The 23,665-nt window shown below is 26.5% G+C and overlaps 3 protein-coding genes across 5 annotated transcripts; 2 read left to right on the forward strand and 1 right to left on the reverse strand.

Annotated features, from left to right (window-relative positions):
- The first annotated feature begins 234 nt into the window (after positions 1-234).
- On the forward strand, positions 235-9,618 carry LOC141538255 (putative multidrug resistance-associated protein lethal(2)03659). The gene is made up of 7 exons (XM_074259633.1): positions 235-297; positions 388-564; positions 2,012-2,807; positions 7,016-7,278; positions 8,738-9,177; positions 9,262-9,391; positions 9,463-9,618. The coding sequence occupies exons 1-7, from the start codon at positions 235-237 to the stop codon at positions 9,616-9,618; spliced, it is 2,025 nt and encodes a 674-aa protein (XP_074115734.1).
- A 4,428-nt stretch (positions 9,619-14,046) lies between these two features.
- Positions 14,047-20,382, reverse strand: LOC141538127 (transcription initiation factor TFIID subunit 6). Its single transcript, XM_074259468.1, has 6 exons — positions 20,088-20,382; positions 18,441-18,759; positions 17,498-18,105; positions 16,782-16,961; positions 15,917-16,130; positions 14,047-14,631 (listed from the first exon to the last, which is right to left on the reverse strand). Exons 1-6 carry the CDS (start codon positions 20,238-20,240, stop codon positions 14,201-14,203), a joined length of 1,905 nt encoding a protein of 634 aa, XP_074115569.1. The 5' UTR covers positions 20,241-20,382; the 3' UTR covers positions 14,047-14,200.
- Positions 20,383-20,508: 126 nt separating this feature from the next.
- On the forward strand, positions 20,509-23,285 carry Pig-c (phosphatidylinositol glycan anchor biosynthesis class C). 3 transcript variants are annotated; one of them, XM_074259472.1, is made up of 2 exons: positions 20,509-20,563; positions 22,090-23,285. In XM_074259472.1, the coding sequence occupies exon 2, from the start codon at positions 22,111-22,113 to the stop codon at positions 22,960-22,962; it is 852 nt and encodes a 283-aa protein (XP_074115573.1). In that variant the 5' UTR covers positions 20,509-20,563; positions 22,090-22,110; the 3' UTR covers positions 22,963-23,285. The 3 variants fall into 3 exon arrangements, with proteins under 3 accessions (XP_074115573.1, XP_074115571.1, XP_074115572.1); XM_074259470.1 differs by lacking the exon at positions 20,509-20,563 and adding an exon at positions 21,054-21,226; XM_074259471.1 differs by lacking the exon at positions 20,509-20,563 and adding an exon at positions 21,054-21,217.
- The last annotated feature ends 380 nt before the right edge of the window (positions 23,286-23,665 follow it).

Here is a 23,665-nt window from a genome sequence, read left to right on the forward strand (position 1 = left end):
TTGAGTCTCAACTTCTTATGGATAACTTTTATTCAAGTAAATAACTTTTTGCATTAATCACATTTTTACCTGATCATTTATAATTTACAAAATGTTTTTAAATAGATGATTATAATTTTTCCCATCGTTTGGCAAAGTATCGGGCTGCATGTTATTGTAGGCTTTGGAACTCTTTTGACTGTGGTTATTTCTATGCAAGGGTGTATTCAAATTGTAGATAGTTCGCTCAGAAAGATGATTGAAAAATTAACTGATCAAAGAAATCAGATAGTTAATGAAATAACTATTGGAATTAAGGTATTTGATTTTATTTTTAAATTACTGAAGGACTTTTTGAATTTATGTTTTATTTTAATAAAAAATTTATTTTTGTTTTTATTTAATTAGATAGTCAAAATGTATGTATTGGAAAAATATTTTGACAAAGTTATGACTAAAATAAGAACAGATGAAGTACAACAATTGAGACGTTCATTGCATATTAGAGTATTTCACGGTTGTTTACAAGGAATTACTTATAAAATAATGGTTTTTGCAACACTAATTAGTTTGAGTTCAGAAGGAGTAATTTTTAATTCTAGAATAATTTATAATATTTCTGTTTATTATCATATTCTTCAATTACTGGCGATAATATATTTGCCGACTTCAATGAATCGTATTGTGGAAATTTACAAAATGATCAACAAAATTCAAGTAATAATTCAATCACTATTTATAATAAGGGAAATTCACTTTAAATCTGAAGTTATGTCTGAACCATTTGACTCAAAATATTTAAAATCTATATATATAGGAGACTTTCTATAGATATACTCACTCATCACGATATCTCTGGAACTATAAGACCTAGAGATTTGAAATTTGGCAGGAATATTCCTTTCGCCGAGTAGAGGTCTGCTAAGAACGAATTTTACAAAATTCCACCCACACGGGGGGTTGCGGGGGCGTTAACAATGAAAAATTCCCGTTTTTAAACTATAGCTCCTATCGGCTCCAAATTTGGCAGTAATCTTCTGTAAGAGATGTAGAAATAATCTATAAACGAATTTTACGATATCTCACCTCAAAGAGGGTTGCGGGGGTGGGTATTAACAATCAGAATTTTTAATTTTCAAGCTATAACTCCTACAGACTCCAAATTTTGTAGGAATTTTCTGTAAGTGATGAAAAAATAATTTATGAACGAATTTTACGATATTCTACCCCAAAGAGGATTGCGGGGGCGTTAATAATGAAAAATTACCGTTTTTAAACTATAGCTCCTATCGACTCCAAATTTGGTAGGAATCTTCTGTAAGAGATGTAGAAAAAGTCTATGGGCAAATTTTACGATAGCTCATCTCACAGGGGTTTGCGAAGGTGGGTGTTAACATTAAAAATTTTTAATTTCCAAGCTATAGCTCCTATAGACTCCAAATTCTCATTTCAAATTTTTTTCTTCGTGTCAATTATTATTCATTTTTGAAAAAAAGCCACGCAAACATTATAATGATTGCACATTGAAAATTACAATGAATATTAGCTGGAATAATTACATGGTTAAAAGGTATATGCTAATTCGATGAAATTTGGAATTTGTGAAAGTCAAAACAATACTCTAATTAAATTTCAAGTTTAGATCTAAAAATACAATTCTATAAAATGCCCAGCGAAATGGGTGGGTAATAGCTAGTCTAGAATAAAATATTCTTCAATCAAGATTTTGATTGTCTTACTATAAAAATTTTTAAGTCAAGGCTGTTTTTTTTTTTCTGTGCAGTTTTTAAACTTAAAGAAGAAAATGATCTAATGATAATAACTTTAAGGGCTTAGTGTGAAATTCTCTACTAATTATGGTATAAGAAAGAAAAGTATCAATTGAGCCAAAGTTTCAGGGAATTTTTCTAAATATATTTACCTGCAGAAAAATCCATTTTTGTTCAAATTTCTAAGCTTTTGTGGTTCAATTGACCCTTCTCTTTCTTACACCAATGATTCTTATTAATATTTAAATTAATAAATTTTGAAGAATTTTCTTCTGCTGGATGAAACTTGTGTATCTTCAATAACATTGAATAACTTGAAAAATTCCGAGCAAGAAAATGGTCGATACAAAAATCAACTCTACAAATCTTCTTCTGGAGTTGAAATTGAACTGAATGAAGTATCAGCGAGCTGGAGGATCAATCATCCACTGCAAATTTTAAATTCTATAACATTGAAATTCAAAAGTGGAGAATTGTGTGCAGTAGTCGGTCCAGCTGGCTCTGGAAAATCTTCATTACTCAATTTACTGTTACAAGAGTTACCAGTCGATGCCGGGACGGTTAGACTCTTTCAGATGAAAAATGGAGTGCCAGTTAATCTTAGAACCACGCTTGGATACGTACAAAGGAAGCCTGAGATCACGATATCTTACGCAAGTCAAGATCCATTGGTTTTCTCAGGAACTATCAAAGACAACATTCTCTTTGGGCTTGAATATGATCAAACTCGTTATCAAGAAGTTTGCTTTCTGGTAAAAGACTTTAAAGAGCTTCCTCATCGTGACATGACTATTGTTGGAGAAGGTGGCAAATCTCTTTCGATAGATCTTAAAACAAAAATCAATCTTGCTAGGGCAATTTACAGACAAGCAGATTTATATCTTTTGGATGATATTTTTCATGGAATTGATGATAATGACTCACAGTTTATTTTCAATGAATGTATTCTTGGATTTCTTCAAGGAAAAACAAGAATTCTGGTCACTGACCACCTTGATTATCTAAAACAAGCTGACACTATTGCTGTTATAGAAGAGGTAAGAATTCCAGAAAAAAATGGTTAGATCTAATGAGAGTCAAGTGTTCACTTGAGCCAAGAAAATATTTTTTTTCTTAATTATTTTCTTGATCGAAAAAAAAAATTTTTTTTGACAAGAAATTTCTCTTATTCCAACAAAATTAAATCACTTGCTTTAAGAAATACGTATCTTGATCCAAGAAAATTTATTTAAGTCAAGAAAATCTTCTTGTTTTAAGAAAATTCAGCCTCTTGTTCCAAAAAATTTAGTTCTTGATAAAAGTAAATTTTCTTGGATTGAAAAAATTTCTTTCTTGCTCCAGAAAATTAAATATCTCGATAGAAGTAAATTTTCATTAATATTTTTATTGATTAACATGTCAAGTGGGAAGATCAAATAATATTGAATCATTTTTTTTTTTCATTCAATATAAATAATTGCACGCTAAAATAATATAAAATGAGTATCAAATATTCAGGAGAAAAATTTTCTCAAGGTGAGAAAATTTTTTTTCTCAGCTGAAGTAAATGGCGCCGCTTCCCTAAAGTATCCCAAAATCTTGATCAAATATAAAAATTTATTGTATCAAGTATTTATGATAATTTGAATTAAGAAAAAATTATTTCCATCAAGAATAGAATTTCAAGAAAAATTTTTACTTCACGGAAAAAACGACTTTTATTTCGAAAAAATAATTTCGGCAGGGTGGGGCAAGACGGCCCACCTAAGCCAGTTTTTATTTTTTGTGGCTTTCTACTATCAAGTGGATTTACTCTCGTCCAACTTTGACTCAATTCACCGGAATTTTTCGAAAGTTCCAAAAAAAAATTTTTTTTTGGGGCAAGATGGCCCACCTCCAAAATATTAGAAAAATACATTTTTGGTCAATTTTTGAGGTGGGCCTTCTTGCCCCAGGTGGACCGTCTTGCCCCGCCCTCCCCTACAGGAAAAAATTTTCAAAATTTCCACGGTATATATTCTTTAAAATTTACAGAAAAAATGTGTAATTATTACTTGTGAGTTTACGTGAAAACTACGTATTTTTTTGTAAAATTTACAGATAAATTCTATGAAATCTCCCTGATTAAAAAAAAAGTATTGAGACTAAGAAAAAAGTATTGAAAAGTATTGGTTTTATAGTCAATCCGATACTTTTCAATACTTTTTTCTTTGTCTCAATACTTTTTTTTATTCAGGACTATAAGAATATTATGTGATCATTGCAGAGTAACTTCTTGAATTAAAATTATGTTTGATTATTGATTAAAAATGTAAACAATAATCTATTAATAGTAAATTTAAAATTTTTATCATATGTGAACAAATTTTTTTTACTAATTATAAAAAAATAATTTGTCTTGAAGTACACTGTAAAAAATCAAAAAAATTAAAATTTTTGAAAAAATTCAAAACCGTGATATAAATTAGTTTGCAATGATACTGACTCAAGTAATGCTTTTTAATTCATTACAATAAATTTCCAGTAATAATAACAGAAAAAATTATATTATAATTACAGACTAAATTTATTAAATTTACAGATTTATAATAACAGAATTTACCACGTAAAAATAATATAGTAAGTTCTGTAAATATTACATAAGTCGACTTATAGATAGAATTTTGTAAATTTTACAAACTTTTCTATAAATTTTACAACGTATTTTTACCGTGCAGTTACCCCATGTGGCTCTAACATATATTACAAGACAGCTCTTTATTGAATAAATAATAAAACGATTTCCTCATTAGGGATCAATTAAGTATCAAGGAACATTTGTAACTTTGAAAGAAGAAAGCTTTGAATTTAATGAATTGTTACATACAATCCAACAAAACCAAACAACCAATTACACTAAAATAATTACGACAAATATGAATGAAGAAAACGAAAGCATCGATATAAAATTCAATTTAATAAACTCCCGATATACTGACCAGTTTGTATGTCAATATATTTTAAATTAATAAGCTACTGAATAAAGCAAAATTCTAAGCATTTAGTTTTCAGACTTGCCGACAAGAAGTGGTTGAAATACAAATTGATGGTCAAACCGAAGATAGGACAATATCCAGCTCAAATAACTTGAAGAAAACTAATTATAGCCACTTCAACTCATGGAGAGAAATTTCAATTTATCTTTCATTATTAATTTTGATTATTTTATGGCAATTAGCTAACATAAGTATTGATCAATGGATGACTTACTGGACAACTGTTCAGTCAATCAGAACTTGTATTCAAGCTCCTAAGTTCATGTGCATCAATCTTAAAAGCCAGTTGAACTCTATGCTTGATACTAAAATAAACAAAAGTTTTCTAGATGAGCACAACTTAATAGCACACAAAAACGCGAAATATATTTATACAGTTTTGATTATTACTCTTATTGGCTTATTTATCTCATCGGTTTATTTTTTAATTAACTTTTGTATAAGTGTTGGACAAAAAGTTTACAATCTAATTTTTTGTAATTTTTTTAAAGCCAAAATGGAGTTTTTCAGTTCACAGTTTTCAGGTAAATATTAATCAATTGTAAAATTTATTTCAAAATCTTTAAGGAAATTTCTGTAACTTCCGTAAATCGTGAAGCGTTCCCCATTTTTTTACAAATTAAATAATGCTGTGAAGAAAAGATTCAAATAGCTGAGAAAAAATTCAAATAGCTCGGACTGGGATTCGAACCCAGAACCTTCTGAAGGCACGTCAGCTACTCTACCATTTGAGCTACCCGGTCTATACTAAATCCGAACAAAAACAGTTCCACTGTAAAAAATAGCATCAAGTCCACGTTCATAAGACTATTATAAGAACAAAATTTTTTTCCTTTACAAAAAAATATAAAATTAAAAAATTAGAAAATCCAAGTAACTGATATGATTGTATATAATTTTCGATAATTAAGAGAAATTTTGTTGTAAATTTAAAAATGAAAGAAAAAACAATTTTGGAACGTACTTGGTGTGCGTCATTGTGTAATTCGAATTTTTTTATGCCCTAATAGATCGATTTCACAAATTTTACATGAAAAAAAATATTCTGCAACCACACAGAAAAAAAAATTAACTTCATTTAAGTGTAAAATTCTTAAACCAAGAAATAATTTTGAAAAATTTTATTATTTTGGGTCAAGACAAAAATTTCTTTAATCAAAAAAAAAAAAATTACTTTACCTACACGGAAAGAACAAGATGACACTGGATATCATCCCAGATTATATTGAGTGAAAAAAAATTTCAGATAGTAGCTAGTATAATCCAGATTACAATGAGTATAATCCAGATATCACCCAGTATAATCGAGATTACAATGAGTATAATCCAGATTACAATGAGTATAATCTAGATATCACCCAGTATAATCTAGATTATACTAGATACTATCTGAAAATTTTTTTCACCACAGATATCTCTGAGTATAATCTAGGATGATATTCAGTGTCATTTTGTTCTTTCCAAGCAGAAAAAAATCTCAATTCAAGAATTTTTCTTCTTAAGTCAAGACGACAAATTTGTTCAAAATGATTTTTTTGGTTTAAAAATTTTTATCTTGAATCAAACTAATTTTTTTCTTCAGTCTATATGACTAACTTGACCGCTTTTAATAAAAATAACGCTTATTTATCAATTTTACAGAAAAAACTGGGAGTAAATTATTAAACGATGTTCAAATAATGGATAATTCAATCATACCGGCAGTGATACAAACGATGGTTGTAATTTTTCAAATTATTCTAACAATAATAAATATTGCTACTGTTTGTCGATGGATAATACTTCCGTTCATATTTATGGGGCCAATTTTATTTTATTTGACAAGATACTTTTTTAAAACGATTAAAAATATACAAGAATTAGAAAATAATAGTATGAACTATCAACTAAAATTTTTCCCAAAAGAATTCGACAGTATTGAAAGACGTAATGATTTTATTTTACCGTAGTTAAGAATCCATTGGATTTGTATGTCAGAGAAACATTGCATGGATTAACAACTATCAGAAGTTACAGAGAAAACGTATTGTTGAAGTTATGTAAAAAGTTCAATCAACATCAAGAAATGAATGCCGGAGCACGTTATATTCTTATATCTATAATGTCAGCATACAACCTTGCGATTGAATTACTTTTTTGTATTTTTATCAGTTTTGTTTATTTCTTATTAATTGCAAAGCATCAAGGTAAAATTTTAACAAATGACCTTTAAGTTCAACCCGTGAGGATTATTTTGAAATTTTGATTTTTCAGAAAATACATTCAACGAATCCGTTGGATTTGCTATATCACAATCGTTAAATCTGATGAGCTTATTTCAATATGGTATTCAACAAATAGTCATTGTTCTGAGTCAAATAACCATAATGAGAAGACTAATTCAATTTATCGATACTCCTAATGAAGGACCGATTGAAACGCCAAATCCACCCCCAGCGAATTGGCCATCGGTTGGACAAATTATTTGGAGAAATATTTTTGTTAATAATAGGAGATCTGGCTTATCAGTTTTTCAGGTAAAAAATTCTACAGCTTTTTAAGGGGGTATTCTGGTCTAGAAACTTGAAAAAATCCATTTTTTTTTTCATATTTTCAAAGCTTAATTCTTTAAAAAATAATTCTTTAGAAGGACTTTAGAAAATTCGAATCATTTTAGAAGACATAGCTGTTTTTCTTACGCGGCATATAAATTAGCCTTCAGTTCGGCTGGAATTAAACGACGAGAAATTTTACGCGAAATTTTAAACGCGTTTTTCTTGAAACTGTCTTTTTTAAAACGATACACAGTAAAAAAATTTGCGTCAATGCCTCAAAAAATTTTTTATTAAAAATTTGTGTTAATTTAACACAACAAATGTTTAATCAACACAAAAAAGTATTAAATATTTCACACAAAAATTTTTTGACGCAATGACGCAAAATTTTTTACTGTGTACCCGCGATTTCTCAAGTTCTACTTAACCGAATCACTTAAAATTTGGTGTGAATCTTCTTCATAGACTTTTCTGTCTTATGACCTATCCTCAAATTTCAATATTTATTATTTTTAAAAAATTTGGAAATCTTAAAAAAAAAGTGGTACAAAAATTAATTTTTTTTTCATCAGGCAGTTACCGTTTTGTAAAATAGTATATTACACACCTACACGGAAAAAATACGTTGTAAAATTTATAGAAAAGTTTGTAAAATTTACAAAATTCTATCTATAAGTCGACTTATGTAATATTTACAGAACTTACTGTGTTATTTTTACGTGGTAAATTCTGTTATTATAAGTCTCTAAATTTAATAAATTGAGTCTGTAATCATAATATAACTTTTTCTGTTATTATTACTGGAAATTTATTGTAATGAATTAAAAAGCATTACTTGAGTCAGTATCATTGCAAACTAATTTATATCACGGTTTTGAATTTTTTCAAAAATTTTAATTTTTTTGATTTTTTACAGTGTACTTCAAGACAAATTATTTTTTTATAATCAGTAAAAAAAATTTGTTCACATATGATAAAAATTTTAAATTTACTATTAACAGATTATTATTTACATTTTTAATCAATAATCAAACATAATTTTAATTCAAGAAGTTACTCTGCAACGATCACATAATATTCTTATAGCTCTGAATAAAAAAAAGTATTGAGACAAAGAGAAAAGTATTGAAAAGTATCGCATTGACTATAAAACCAATACTTTTCAATACTTTTTTCTTAGTCTCAATACTTTTTTTTTAATCAGGGAGATTTCATAGAATTTATCTGTAAATTTTACAAAAAAATACGTAGTTTTCACGTAAACTCACAAGTAATAATTACAGATTTTTTCTATAAATTTTAAGGAATATATACCGCGGTAATTTTGAAGATTATTTTCTGTAAATTTTACACAGTCGTTTTATCCGTGTAGGTTTAATGTGAATACTTTATTAAATTTATACTTTCAGTATTATAAATTTTTTTTTTAATTATTGAATAGAATGCGGATTTGATGATAGAACCATGCTGGAAGGTAGGAGTAGTTGAAAAAAGTGGTGCTGACCAAACATCGATAATATCAGCACTTTTTCGCCTAGTTGACAAAGGCACGCACGGAGAAATAATAATTGATGGCTTAGATACAAAAAGTGTTGGTCTTCAGGATTTAAGATCGAACATATCGATTATTCCAAAAAACCCTTTTTTATTTACTGGGACACTAAGATTCAATCTTGACCCTTTTCAACAATATACCGATAAAGCAATATGGGATGTATTAGGAGAAGTTGAATTAAATGGCATCACACTCAATCAGTGGGTTACTGACGGAGGAAGAAATTTCAGCATTAATGAACGTAAACTTATTTGTCTTGCCCGAGAATTATTACGGAGTAATCGGATACTTGTTCTTGATCAAATCACCGATGGTCTCGATTTAAAGTTAGTATTTTCATAATGACCTATGTAATAAAATAACGAATGCCACTTCTTTGATGATTTATAACACTTGACTTTTTTTTATAGCACGAAAATTATAATCCAGAGAGTGCTTCAGTCATATTTCAAGTATTGCACAATAATAACTATAACAAATCACCTTGAATCTCTGATAAGTGGTGACTTGATTCTTGTAATGGATAATGGACGATTATTGGTGATTGTATTTACATGTCTTCTTTTTTTAATGAGAAAATTGATTTAATATTGTAATCTTTGATTTTTTAGGAATTTGGAAGTCCTTATGAATTATTAATTATGCGGATCAATAGTCATTTTGATCAAATTATTAAAAAGTATAATCAAACAATGGTTGAATGCATTATTCAAGATGTTATAAAATATCACGCTCAACACAGAAGATATAATTCAAGGAAAAAATAATTATTGAAAACGAATTTTTATGTTTTATCCCTTGTGAAAATATTTATCTGATAAAATTGAGAAGAATAATTTTTTATAAATACGAATAATAGTTCTTAAACTTTTACTTTTTCTTAAAATGTCTTCCTTAGGCAGAAAAACTTTTAAATTGTCATAAAAATTCAGAGTTTGCAAAATTTCGGCTTTTTCAAAAGAGTTATCTAGAATTTTATGTAAAAATTTTGTGTGGTTATGAAATTGTTTTTTATATGCGAAAATAGCTCAAATTTTTATTAAAAATATGAGCATTAGCTCATCAAATACAATTTTGATTTTAATATTTGTTATCGATAAAAATTGTAATTGTTATTGACAAAAACAAAAAAAAAGTCATTCGGCATCTGAAATAGAAATAGATTTTTTGAATAGGGTTTTTTTTTTTTGTTTTTTCTGTGACTAATAACTTTCATAAAATCTCTAAAGATCTTCGAGGAGTATGAATTTAGCAGATCAAATTAAATAGCATAATATTTTCAGAAATAAGGTACTTATTCTCAGTCAAAAGTTAATTACGAAAAGTAATATAAATCGCTATTTTTAATATTTTGAAAATTTCAAATAACCGCTCTTTCAAAACTGATTTAATTAGAAAAGAAGATAGTCATTCAAGTTTTATGAAGTTTTATTAAAGTCACAACTTTGTATAAAATACAATTATATTAGTTAAATTTTCTTTAAAATTTAATCTCAAATTAAGTTAACGAGAAAAATTACCGGACTGTATTGTAATCATGGGACGCTAAGGTGCTGCTGTATCATTTACTAGCAACAGACATACTTTTTACAGTTGTGTAAGTAAAATTTACTCAAGTCTCCGGTAAAAAAAAATTTTGTTAATTAATTTTCAATGCAGCTTGCCGCACACATGGAATATAATTATTATTGGACATATTGTTATCAATGGAATGTGATTATTATAAATTTAATAGTATTTCAAGCCCAAAAGTCTGATAGAGGTTTACTAGAACACTATTCTTAAAATTTTCAAACTGCAATTATTTTTGAACAAATAAATCGATTTTCTCGCGGTTCATAAAATTTGACGCAATTTTTTTAATTCTATGATTTACTACTGAGCACAAATTGATCAGACGGCGATGACGGCGATCGATACAGTTTTTTAAGCTTAAGAGCTGATTAGTTTTTTTTTAATCGATCGGTAGAGTCGTTAAAAAGTTATTCCAAAAAAACAGTTTTTTTAATTTTTTATTTTTGAGATTTATCAAAATCTACTGCTCCGAATTACCACAAAGCTTCGCTGGGACCTCAAAACAAGGATCAAGGCCCTCAAAACGTTGAGATCTGATGAAAACTCGATTTTCGAAAAACAGGGTAAAATCATTAACTTCCCGATTTTTGAATTATTTTTAAATTTTCTTGGCGGGAAGTTTAAAATATTAAAAATTACGATTTAAAATTTTTGATTTTTGATAGTTTTGTTAACTATTTGTTATTGCAGCCGACTCCGCTCGATAAGCTTAATTACAACGATTGACCTAATTACTTCATCCACGATAGCAATAAAGTTGTTTTTTAGAAAAATGAATCAACCAATAGTCGATATTTTTCTAATCTCAGTTATCTGAAAAAAACATTCGATTGAGTAATTATTTTCGATAAAACGGAACAATAAATATTTTCTATCTACTCATCCGTCTCGAAGTCAGTTTAGTCGAAATTCAAAGATCATAAGTTTCATGATCTACAGTATTTTTCCGTTTATTTTGATAGCAACAATATCGATTGTGAGCGCCGATTATTGTTGTCTGGAACCGACGGGAATGAAAACTCTCGATATATGATCCTGATGTGGTGCGATTTACGCAAGACGCTTGGGAAAGATTCAAAAAGTATAGATCTGACTGTGAGCACCCCGTCAAACAAACAGAAATCGGCTGGGCTTCAGTATTGCCCTGGTGGAAATACATTTCTGCTAGAAGTCTATTTAATTCCTGAAGTGTTCAAAAAAATAATTGTTCAAGAATTAATAAGTCTGAAAAATTCGGAAACGCTCTGAAAAAGTATGAAAAAATCTATTTTAGTCGTATTAAGCAATTTTAAGATTATATTTTTAATAGTTTTTAGACTCTTGCGGAAGACTTTTTCAGAACTTTTCAGAAATTTGGTATATATGAAGCGGAAGTCTAAATTATAATTTTTCAGAGTAAATCAGTAATTTTTAAAACATGTCAAATTCTACAAAAATAAGTTACCGTCCGTTTTCTTACACTTAATCATTTTCATAGGGAATATAAAAATTAGAATGGAGAAGTATTATTTGAAAAAAAAAAAAATATTACTATCCTACTTCTATAAATTTTTAAATTTTATTTCCAGATTTTTTGCTTATTAATAATAACTTAATACTGTTGAAATATACTAACAGAAAAACTCTGAGCAACTATTCATCAGAAATGGGACGCTTCAGAAAAAGAATTTTCGATAAATTTTTAATAAATATGTTATTTTCAAAAGTTATTTAAAAATTTTAATATTTCTTTAGCAGATCACTGCATTTCTTGATTATTATTTGTTATAAATAATTTATTGCAATAATTTCAAAAAAAGTTATAAATTCTAAGTATGAGAAAGTTGATCGAATTTATCGTTTATTTTGAATTTAACTTTAAATAACTTTCGAGACAGTATTTTTTCAAAAAATTTAAATGAGTTTCTAAATAGAGCATCCGATTTGTTACAAAATTATTTTAGTCTTTCTTTCATACAATATACGGAAGGCATAAAATACTAAAAATAAAAAAAAACGTTTACTTTTATTTAGATAGAAACTATAACTATCCAATTTTTCATTTAATCGAAAAATGATCTTATCTGAAAATTGCAAAACATAATATAAATTTATATCTGAGTATAACGAAGATCAAACGAAAAATTATTTTTTTCTTACGAAATATTAACAACATAAAGTAATTTTTAATACGTTTTGTAATTTAAAATTGAGTATAAGAATTCCTATACTCAATTTTATATATTTTACATAATGTTTGTCGCCTACGAAAGAAGATACACCATAGTGGTGTAAATTTACAGGTTTGATGATTCAGTACCTTATGAATTTGAGTGTCTCATACTTGTTCAGATAGAAAGGCATAATGAACCCCTTTTTGTGGTATGCACCAAAGTTGACCACAATTCAAATGTAACATATAAAATATTTCTTCATTTATTTAATAGACTTGTTGATGATAATCATAATATTAACTAATTCTGTTACATTTAGGAATACGGGAGGGGACTTGTAAATGTAATGATATACTTTCAAAGAATTCTTCACGTAAATTCATATGAAATGTAAAAAAAAAAAAAACATTACATTTTTTAAAAATTATAATGGGTTGTAAAAAAAATTATTTGTTGTCAAATAAGTATGTGTATAATGATACTTAACTTATAAAAGAAATTATGTACATAAATAAATGATAAAAATTTATGTGCTATTTTCCAATTCATGTGTACCTCACATCTATATACATAGAAGACTTTCTATAGATATAGTCACTCATCACGATATCTCTGGAACTATAAGACCTAGAGACTTGAAATTTGGTAGGAATATTCCTTTCGCCGAGTAGAGGTCAGCTAAGAACGGATTTTACAAAATTCCACTTACAAGGGGGGTTGCGGGGGTGTTAACAATGAAAAATTCCCGTTTTTAAACTATAGCTCCTATCGACTCCAAATTTGGTAGGAATCTTCTGTAAAAGATGTAGAAAAAGTCTATGGGCAAATTTTACGATAGCTCATCTCACAGGGATTTGCGAAGGTGGTTGTTAACATAAAAAATTTTTAATTTCCAAGCTTTAGCTCCTATAGACTCCAAATTCTCATTTCAAATTTTTTTCTTCATGTCAATTATTATTCATTTTTGAAAAAAAGCCACGCAAACATTATAATGATTGCACATTGAAAATTACAATGAATATTAGCTGAAATAATTACATAGATAAAAGGTATATGCTAATTCGATGAAATTTGGAATTTGTGAAAGTCAAAACAATACTCTAATTAAATTTCAAGTTTAGATCTAAAAATACAATTCTATAAAATACCCAGCCAAGCGGGCGGGTAACGGCTAGTTAAATATTTTATTATTATGCATAAAAAAACTCTCATAAATATCGTACCATTTGTATTACTCATGAAGAATTTTTAAGTTTAAATTTATCGAACTAGGAATTTTGAAGTAATTAAAAAAAAAAACACTGTTCTCGGATTTCTTTCGACACTGATAACTCATTAATGAATAAACCGATTTTGACCGGACTGGCGGCGATCGACGTGCTTTTTTTTAGTTAAGAGCTGATTAGTTTTGGGAATTGATCAGTAAAAATGTTTGGAATGGATCCAGAAAAAACTAGATTAAAAAAATTTTTTTGTAATTTTTTTAAGATTTTTTATTATTATTATGACCAAAATTTTTAAAAAATTTATTACATCTGTACTTAAAATTAAAAACTTTTATACAAGTAGATTATTAATAAAATAATAAAATATAATTTCATATAATTGATTTTTTTATAAATCACATTAACGAGTGATCATCAAAAGGGCTAAGTTGTTGATCAGTACTTGTTTGCGTTATTAAAACGTTGGGTGGATTCGTACTGACTGATGAAACTTGCGAAACAGTTGGAGTAGTTACATGACTAGTATTAGCCATACAAACAACAACCAATTTAGAACTATTAGGTTGTATCTGGGATTTTTGCTGAATGCTAGTTGACATAACTTTTATTTGTTGAGACGACTGTTGTTGGCCGGGCTGAGATTGCTGCGCTTGTTGCTGTTGATGCTGCTGTTGTTGAATATTAGTACTTGTTGGTGTTTGAGATCTTGATTGTAAAATCACATATTTTTGTCCACCGGGTGTTGAAGTGACCGTCGGATTTCTACCCGGACCAACTACTATTGTACGTTGTTGACTTGGGCTTGGATTTGCCACTGAGATATGCTCTATAAAATAATTTATATTTATTCACGTGCTTAACGTTGATCATTTTTAAGAATGTGTAATAATTTTTACAACATCAATCTAATAAAAAAAAAGTTTGGAAAATCCAAAAGTGCACGCCTCATAACGCTCATTTATTATTTGAATAAAATAATAAATCGTATGATTGATTTGGAATATAAAAAAAAAAAGGAAAAAAATTGGTAATAAATAATAATAATAATAATGATAATAAAAACAAACAAAACAAAAAAAAATTAATAAATAAAAAAATTCGAAAAATAAAAATATTGACGGAATATTTTTTTTTTTTTTTAATGCAATAATAATTTTCTTAATTTTAATCAATAGCGCGAATTCTTCACGCCATTTGCGTGTGCAGTTTAAAAAAAATATTATTTTTTTTAAATATAAAGACACTTATTCCTCTTGTGGCTCCATTTAGAGAGAAAAAAAAATCTAGTGATGTTGCAGATTATAACTAATCGGTATCTAGGTATTTTAAATGTTTAGCCAGTACTGCTTAGCGTCTGTATATAATTCAACAATAATAAAAAAATAAACAATAAGTATTTATTTTTCGTTATTTAGTTCCTGAATTCTATATGTTTCTGTAAATACAAAAAAGCATGGAAGTCTGGTATGTCACAGTTAGCAAAAAAAAACATTTTTTATTTATTTATTTTTTTATTTTTTTATATTTTATTATTATTATTAAATTAAAGAAGTACAAAAAAAAAAAAAAAAAAAAAATGAACTGCTTTATTTCATTTTAACTGGATTAAGTGGTGCCATCGTTTTCACGTGAGGAAAATAAAAAAAAGAAAAAGAAAAGAAAAAAAAGTTCGTTTTCTGTACGTGTATGTGATAGTGAATTTTTTAAAAAGTCAATTTAAAGAAAAAATACGTGAGCTAGAGTACTGAAATGAAATACGGACCTAGTTCATCGCAATCTTGAACTAATAAAAAAAACCCGGTCTCGAAATATCAATTTGTTCGGGAGTAATCGTTGGTACATCCTAAATGGGGTGACATCCGGACGTCCACGTAAAATTTTTTTTGAAACGTTTTTTTTTTTTTCAAAATAACAACAAGAAATGATTTTAGAAAGTAAAAGATGGCTTAACTTGAGTGTTTTCTCGGTGTACATCTATTTAAATTATTGTATAAGTGTAATATGGTTGAGATAGAGGCATTTAAAGATCGCAAAATTGCTTGATATTGACGAGTCGAATGTATATAAAGCACAACCTCACGCGCTTCGCGCTATGAGGCGTGCAAAATTACCGCTTTGAATCAAACTCTTGCTGCTCATAGTGGGATTTTGTTGCTGATTAGTTGTTAAACTAACGGCTGTTGGAGTTACTGCTGTCAGAGGTTGCGTACGTGCTTTTGCAACAGCTGAACATAACATTGGACCCATATAACCGTAGTCGAGTTTATATTCTTCCACAAAATCTGGTGGTGAGCGTATTGTTTTCAAAACTGGAGCCACGGTTTTCTGTAAATCAAATAATATATTTTTAAAAAACTATTTTTAATTAATTCATGATATTAAATATAAAAAATAAAATAATCGTTTAGTTTTACTATCTACCATATTTAGAATTTTTTTTTCTAACAATCACCTATTTTTTTTTATTTATTAAAATTAAAATAACTTTTTTTTTTTTAATGATTTAAAAAATAAAATAATTTTTTTTTAAATGATTTAAAAAATTAAATAATTTTTTTTTTTAATAATTAAAAAAATTAAAAAAAATTTTTTTTCTTAGTTATTTATTTTTAAATGTAAAATAGAGACATAATACTAAAAATTGTTTAACTCACTAAAAAACGCAAAAAAAATTTTCAAAGCCAAAAGCGAGTAAATGGAAAAATAGTTAAAATACCTTTTAAGGACCTCAAAACGTCGAGATTTGATAAAAACTTGATTTTTAGAAATTATTTCAACAGAAATTACAAATTTTATTTTAATAAATTTTGAGAAATTACAAAAAAATAAAAATTTCAAAAAATTGGAATATTTTCAGGCTGATTTTAATTTTTATTTTTTGAACGAAATTTCTATATGATTTCATTGATATATTTAAAAAAAATGCATATTATCGATATTTTTAACCAAAATATAAAGATATAAAAAAAAACTTACCATTAAAACCGTTTTAATATGTCCAGCAGCATTTTTATCAATATTAGATGTTAATCCTTCCGCAGAATTCTCTATACGGTCTGAAATGGATTTTATTTTTGGTATCACCAAAGCTTTGATTACTTCAGGGCCCAATTCACAAAGACCGCTGATTGCCCCATAAAGTGATGCTAATGGAGTCTGAAAAATTTATTATTTTTTAATACATTTTTAAATAATTGAAATTCCTTTAATGAACTATTTTCTAATTTTAGGCCTTTTCAATTTTAATTTTGTATTATGATATGATCTAATAATTTAGTAAATGTCTTTATATTTAGCTATAGTTATTTGATATTGTTTATTTTTAAGGCTGTAATTATCAGCAGACTGATTTTCCTTTAATTGAAACATCAAATTTATTTAAAATATTTTATGTGTATATTTTTGAATATTCAAATTATTTCTCTGATGATTTACCACAAAAGAATTTTTTATCTTTAATTGTAATTATGTATAGTACTTTTTTTTTTGGTTAAATTTCTATAATTATGTTTGTCTGAGCTTACAATTATTTATTTTATGTGAATTTTCTTCATAGTTTCATTTATTTTTTTTTTAATTTTTAAACATATTATTCATTGAAATTTTTAGTGAGAAATGTCCAAATAAATAAATAAATAAATAAATTAAGTGACACATTTCATGTCAGTAATTCAAGGTTTAATAATACTTACTTGGCTGTTCTTTGTTAACGCGTGACTGAACATCCTGGTGACACGTGTTTGAACATTATTAGTCGAAGTGTTAAAATTCCGACATATCTGACCCATCAATCTTGATGCAAAATCACGTAGTGCCCAATGATTGTCCGCCTCCGGTCTCATGCACAATTGCTTTGAGACAATACACGTAGCGACAGATGGTATGAGCTCATGAAGATATTTTTCCAAGTACAAACTCGGATTATCGAGCAACGCTTTAACCATTCTCATCAGGTAAATCAATAATGCCAAATTATTTTGTACTACATTGACTCGAACACCCTCGGCAATAAATGTGCACATCCTAGCCAGCATTTCATGGAGTCCTGGATCCGCGGAAAGCGACTGAAGGGCCTCAGCTCTACGCGCTTCATCAGAACCCACACAAGCTTCTGTGATTTCTTTGTAGTATAATTGCTGCTCCACACTCAACTCATGAGTAGCCAATTGTTTAACATGGACTGTTTCAACGTTTCGAAGCTTTTGGCTTTTACCTCCACCTCCTGGTTTTCCAACACCTACGTTCGTTGTCTTGGCAACAAGCTTGGCTGTTGGATCCACACTTTCAAGTTTTTGAGACTCTGTAAAGTATTTTAGAGTTAATTAAATTCAAAATTATCGCAATAATAGAGAAAAAAATTGTGAAAATAATTAGAAAACATTTCACTATTTTTTCTGTTTTATTTTAGTTTTTTTTTTTATTTTATTATTTATTTTTTATTGAAAAACAAACCCAAAAAAATTTTTTTCGGGAAACAACAAATTTTTACTTTAAATGCATAGAAATAATAAAAAAAATTTTTTTTTCAAATTTGAAATTAACTTTGATCAAAATTTTTTGGTATTTGAAATTTGTGATAATTTCTTTATTTAATTTAAGGTTGCTAGTTTAAAATGATATAATTAAAATCCATACCTTTGGAAACTGGGGGTGGATTTTCAGGAATCGTTGGCTGAACTCCATCAATACAGAGCCAATGGGCCCGCAAAGTCACGTCTAACGGCAATTTTGGCAAGGATTGTCCACTGGCCATGGAAATCATCTCTTGCAAATCCAGTTCCTTATCCTCAACAAAATGCAGCTCGCGACCCCCACCTGATGCGAACCGAAATGGAATGTGTTCTTTTGCAAAGAACCCATAAGTCGGCTCGATATTTTTTATCTTAAGGGCATGGTCAATGTCGTGAGTAGTTAATTTTTGCCGTTTTCCATGTCGCATAAATTTTGCCGCATCCTAAAAATAAAATTATCTTGATAGTTAATTAATGACAACAAATTTTAATATAAATTCAACAGATAGCTGACAATTTTAGAGATTTTTAAATAAAAGAATTTTTATAGAAAATTTTTTTTTTAAATTACAAATTAAAAATACGAAAGCAATTTTTTCGAACTAATTTATTTTTCAAACAAAGCCTAAAAATGATCATGAAAATTAAGTTAGCGGATTTATAAAAATTTTTTTTTTATTGAAAAAATTACAAAAAAAATAAAAAAAAATTTTTATTTATACAAAACCTGAAAAACTATAAATGCAATTTTTAAAAAATTTTTTTTTTGTTTTAATTTAATTATTAAAAAAAAACATCAGGTGTTTGTTGAATTGACAATATACAGATTAAATTTTTATGAAAATAGCAAAATAAGCTAACTAATAAAAAAATAAGCATTATTTAAAAGAATTTTTTTTGAAAAATAAACTAGGCATAGAAAATTATTTATAAAAATCTCATTAATAATTTTTCATGACACTGAAGTTAATAGGCGTCTGAAAATTTTTGATTTTTCTTTATTAGTCAAATTACAGTTAAAAAGATATTTCTAAAAAATTACACTTACAGTTTTTCGAGTTTTTTACATGTGAAATTTTTTTTTTTAATTATTTAATTGAAATTTTTTCAATAAAAAATTTCTAAAATTTTTGAAATGTCGGCTAACTTCATTTTCATAATTTTTTGGAGCTTCTAAAAATGAAATTTTTAAATAAAATTTTCTTACTATAATTTGTTTTTAAAAAAAATTTTTTAAATTATTAGATGTCCCTTAATTTCAGTATCACATTAAGGTAGTACCCTCGCGACATATAGTGCAAGTAAATTTGGGTATAGTTTAGGATATTCTTGTCTTTCTCACTTGCTATTCCTTACTCACTTCTACTCATGGTTATTTTTGAATAATACAGTTATTTTTTAATAATATTTAAAAATCTAGATGGTAAAAATCAATGAAAGTTTTAAAAAAACAAATAATAGCTGTTTTTTAATAGTAGTTTAGTTTTTTATGAAAATCTTAAAAAAAGTTTCTTAGTTATAATAAAATATACGAGTAAAATTTTCGGTATCCCGTATATCACAGTGCATAACCTCCTCTGAAAATTCGTGAAATTAAAACTTTGAAATTAAATATCTCTGAAACTAGATGGTCAAAAAATTTCAATTTGCGTCAATCGATGCAGAATTATATGAATATTAATCTGCCAAAATTTTAAAAAATTCCTAAGAAAACGCCTCTGGCGAGGGTACTACCTTAAATGAATAAGTTGACTAAATTTTAAAGTAATACCTGAATAATTTCTTTAAGTCTATAACTGACGTCCTCAGCAAGATCTTTTGCCGCCTCATCAGGGAGGTTACCTACTCCGATACTCTCGGCAATAACCTTCATTGACTCTTGGGACAATGTTGTCCCATAAACCGAATCACTTTCGGTTGACATTTTGTATTTTATTTAAGATTTATTATTTTTTTAATTTTTTCTTCAATAAATAAATAAATATTGAAAATTTTAGGTTTGTTATAATCTAGTTTTACTGACTTGTTCTTTTTGCTTATTGCTATCCAAAACACCCCACTCTCAAACTATTAATCTTAAGGTGGATGCTTAGTGGAACGCACCTTTATGTTGGCAAAGTAGATGTCGCTTCGACTGTCACATGTAAATTGAATTTAATTCAGCGGTAGTTTTAGTTTTTTAAGAAATATACAACGGAGGCAATAAAAATTTATTAAATAATTATAAAAATTAATTATGACATTGAAGTAAGCTGTCACTTGATTGTTTTTTATTATTTTTTTTAACAAATTAATTTGTTCCAAAAATTTAGTTTTTGAAAATTGTATTTTTAATTTTTTAAAATTGTAACTGACAAAAATTAATCAATATACAAGTAATTAAGTATTTTTTCATTTTTTTTTTTCTTAAAAATATTTTAACTTAATTTTTATATGACATTGAAGTTAGCAGTCACACCATTTAAAAAAATTTTTTTTAACAAAAAAATTTATTCCAAAAAAATTTTTTTTAATAAAAAAATTTATTCCAAAAAATGATTTTTAAAAAAATTGTATTTTCAATTTTTATTTAATTTTTACATGTCAATTTTTTTGCCATAATTTAATTGTTATAAAACTTAAAAAAAAATTTTTTTTAATTAACAGCTGACTGCTAACTTCAGCATTATTTAATTTATCCAAGTTTAGATTAAGATATAAACATCAATTGACTAACATGCAGCGCATAGAAGCATGGAACACCTGCAAAATATTTGTCAACATCAACAAATACAATGAACGTAACCTCAATTGAGTTGACAGCTGACAGTTTTATAAACAATAAAATTTATAAAATAAAATAAACATTTACCAGCAATATAGAAAAAATTTTTCAATTGGAAATGATTAAAAAAAATATGAGTAATTAATGTAATTTTTATTTATGTTACTTCAAGTAAATTTAAGTAGTTTTATTTTATAGATCATTTATGACACTGAAATTAGTAGACACTTGACAATTTTTTTTCTAAAATAAACTAGGTCTAGAAAACTATTTTTAAAAAATTGTATTTGTAATTTTTTAGAGCTTTTAGTTATGGAATTATTTAGTTAAATTTTGATTGTTTTAATTTTTAAAAATTATCAGATGTCTCTCAATTTTAATTTTTTGATTTGCTTTTAATTATTAAATTAGAACTAAAAAATATTTTTAAAAAATTTCACGCATTGTTTTTCAAGTTTTTTACAATTGAAATTTTTTTTTTTATTTTTTTATAATCATTTTTTTAGTAAAAAAAATTTCTAAAAATTTTTATATGTCGACTAACTTAATTTACATATAATTTAATCATCTTTAATTTATATGAAACTTAACTTAGCAGATAGTTGATAATTTTAAGAATTTTTGTAATAAATAATGGCAAAAAAAAATTGACATTTAGAAATTTAAAAAAATTACAAATGCAATTTTTTAAAAATATTTTTTTGGAAGAAATTTATTTGCTAAAAAAAATAAATAAATTGTCAAGTGACAGCTAACTTTAATGTAATTTAATTAATGGAACGTTATTAATTTTTTGATTTTATTTTCATTTATTAAACTAGAACTAAAAAATATTTTTTTAAAATTGCACTTATAGTTTTTCAATTTTTTTACGAATGAAATTTTTTTTTTTAATTTTTTTGTAATAATTTTTTCAATAAAAAAAAATTATAAAAATTTTTAGATGGCTAATTTAATTTTCATTATAATTTATTTTAAATTACTGATAAAATAATTTTGTTTGCAATAGGTTGAAGCAAGAAGTCTTAAAATGAAATCTATGATTCATCATCATAATTTCCGAGCACCAAAGCCATGGAGAAAAAATTTATACGAAAATCATGGACTGCCAGATAATTACACCGACAGTTCATTTTTACACGACCTTCGTAAAAATATAATCCCGAATAATGTAACTACAAAGGAAGCATTGCTGCTAGGTGCTAGCATATCAATACAACTGAGTATTGTAATATTATTTGTAATAGTATTCATTTGGTTAAAAAGTGAACGAGCAACTCCAAATACTATCTTTGCTTACAGTTCATTATTAACAATGGTCGGTTACTTGTTTTACATTAAAAAATTTCCTAATATCACAAAAAAAATATCTAAAGATTCTCGTACAGCATTAATATTTCTGGTATTCGGTTACATTTTATCTCCGGTGTTGAAAACATTAACCGAAACTGTAAGCACAGATACTATTTACGCGATGACAATATTTATGTTCTTCATTCATTTGGTATTTAGTAAATACGGTTCACCACCAGTATCATTATCTGATTCCCTTTCAATAACATCATCAATTTTTGGATCATTGATGCTAGCTTCACGCTTGGTATCATCTCTTCATGCATTTTCTCTTCTCACTGTTGCTGTACAGTGTTTTGTTTTATTGCCATTTTTATTGTCTGTCAAACAAGATAACAATATTATAATATCATTGGTATTAACTTTAATAACATTGTATTATTTGATTAATGTATCAACAATATTATCTTATGTATTTATCATTGTTACTATTTTTATTTCTGTCATCTGTCCGTTGTGGTATGTCAGATGGCAGAAATATAAAGATAATATTTATGGACCGTGGGATGAAGCTGTTATTACTAAGTAATAAATTTTTTATTTATTATTATTTAAAAAAAAAAATTTAAGCTAAATATCAGAAAAAACAAGAAATTTTTTGCTTAATTCTAATTTATTCATACTTACAATTTTGAATTTATATTTTTTATAAAATTTTTACTATTTTTTTCTTTTTAAGTATGTAAATAAGTTACAAATTTTCGGTAATTATTTACAAGTAGAGTCAAACCTATTTAGGGCCACGACTAGGAGAAAAATTACCTATTTCAAATTCTTTTTTTAAATAATGTCGTGAAAAAAAAAAAAAATAAAAAATAAAGATTTCGATAGCTTTTTTGCCTTCAAAAATTTTAAAAATTTTTGCTCTCATATTTTTGGATAAAAATTCTATTTTATCTTTTTTGATATATATATATATATATATATATATATATATATATATATATATATATATATATATATATATATATATATATATATATATATATATATATATATATATATATATATATATATATATATATATATATATATATATATATATATTTTTTTTTTTTAATGTACATAAAAAAACGAACAATTAAAACATAATAGTTTTAAAAAATTAAAAAATACGCCTTTTTAAATAGTAGCTAGTATAATCCAGATTATAATGATTATAATTCAGATTATAATGAGTATAATCCAGACTATAATGGGTATAATCCAGATTATAATGGGTATAACCCAGA

This window comes from Cotesia typhae, unplaced genomic scaffold, assembly GCF_013202065.1.
Source record: "Cotesia typhae breed Kobodo isofemale line unplaced genomic scaffold, CoteBio_Ctyphae contig_20, whole genome shotgun sequence".
Taxonomy (NCBI): Eukaryota; Metazoa; Arthropoda; class Insecta; order Hymenoptera; family Braconidae; genus Cotesia; species Cotesia typhae.

Coding starts and splice junctions, on each gene's coding strand:
- LOC141538127 (XM_074259468.1), bottom strand. CDS start 20,240: ATGTCAACCGAAAGTGATTCGGTTTATGGGACAACATTGTCCCAAGAG. Junction 18,760..20,087: donor GACTTAAAGAAATTATTCAG/GTATTACTTTAA, acceptor TTTTATTTTTAG/GATGCGGCAAAATTTATGCG. Junction 16,962..17,497: donor CGTTAACAAAGAACAGCCAA/GTAAGTATTATT, acceptor TAAATTTTTCAG/ACTCCATTAGCATCACTTTA.
- Pig-c (XM_074259472.1), top strand. CDS start 22,111: ATGAAATCTATGATTCATCATCATAATTTCCGAGCACCAAAGCCATGG.
- LOC141538255 (XM_074259633.1), top strand. CDS start 235: ATGATTGAAAAATTAACTGATCAAAGAAATCAGATAGTTAATGAAATA. Junction 565..2,011: donor TTAGTTTGAGTTCAGAAGGA/GTAATTTTTAAT, acceptor TAAATTTTGAAG/AATTTTCTTCTGCTGGATGA. Junction 7,279..8,737: donor CTGGCTTATCAGTTTTTCAG/GTAAAAAATTCT, acceptor ATTATTGAATAG/AATGCGGATTTGATGATAGA.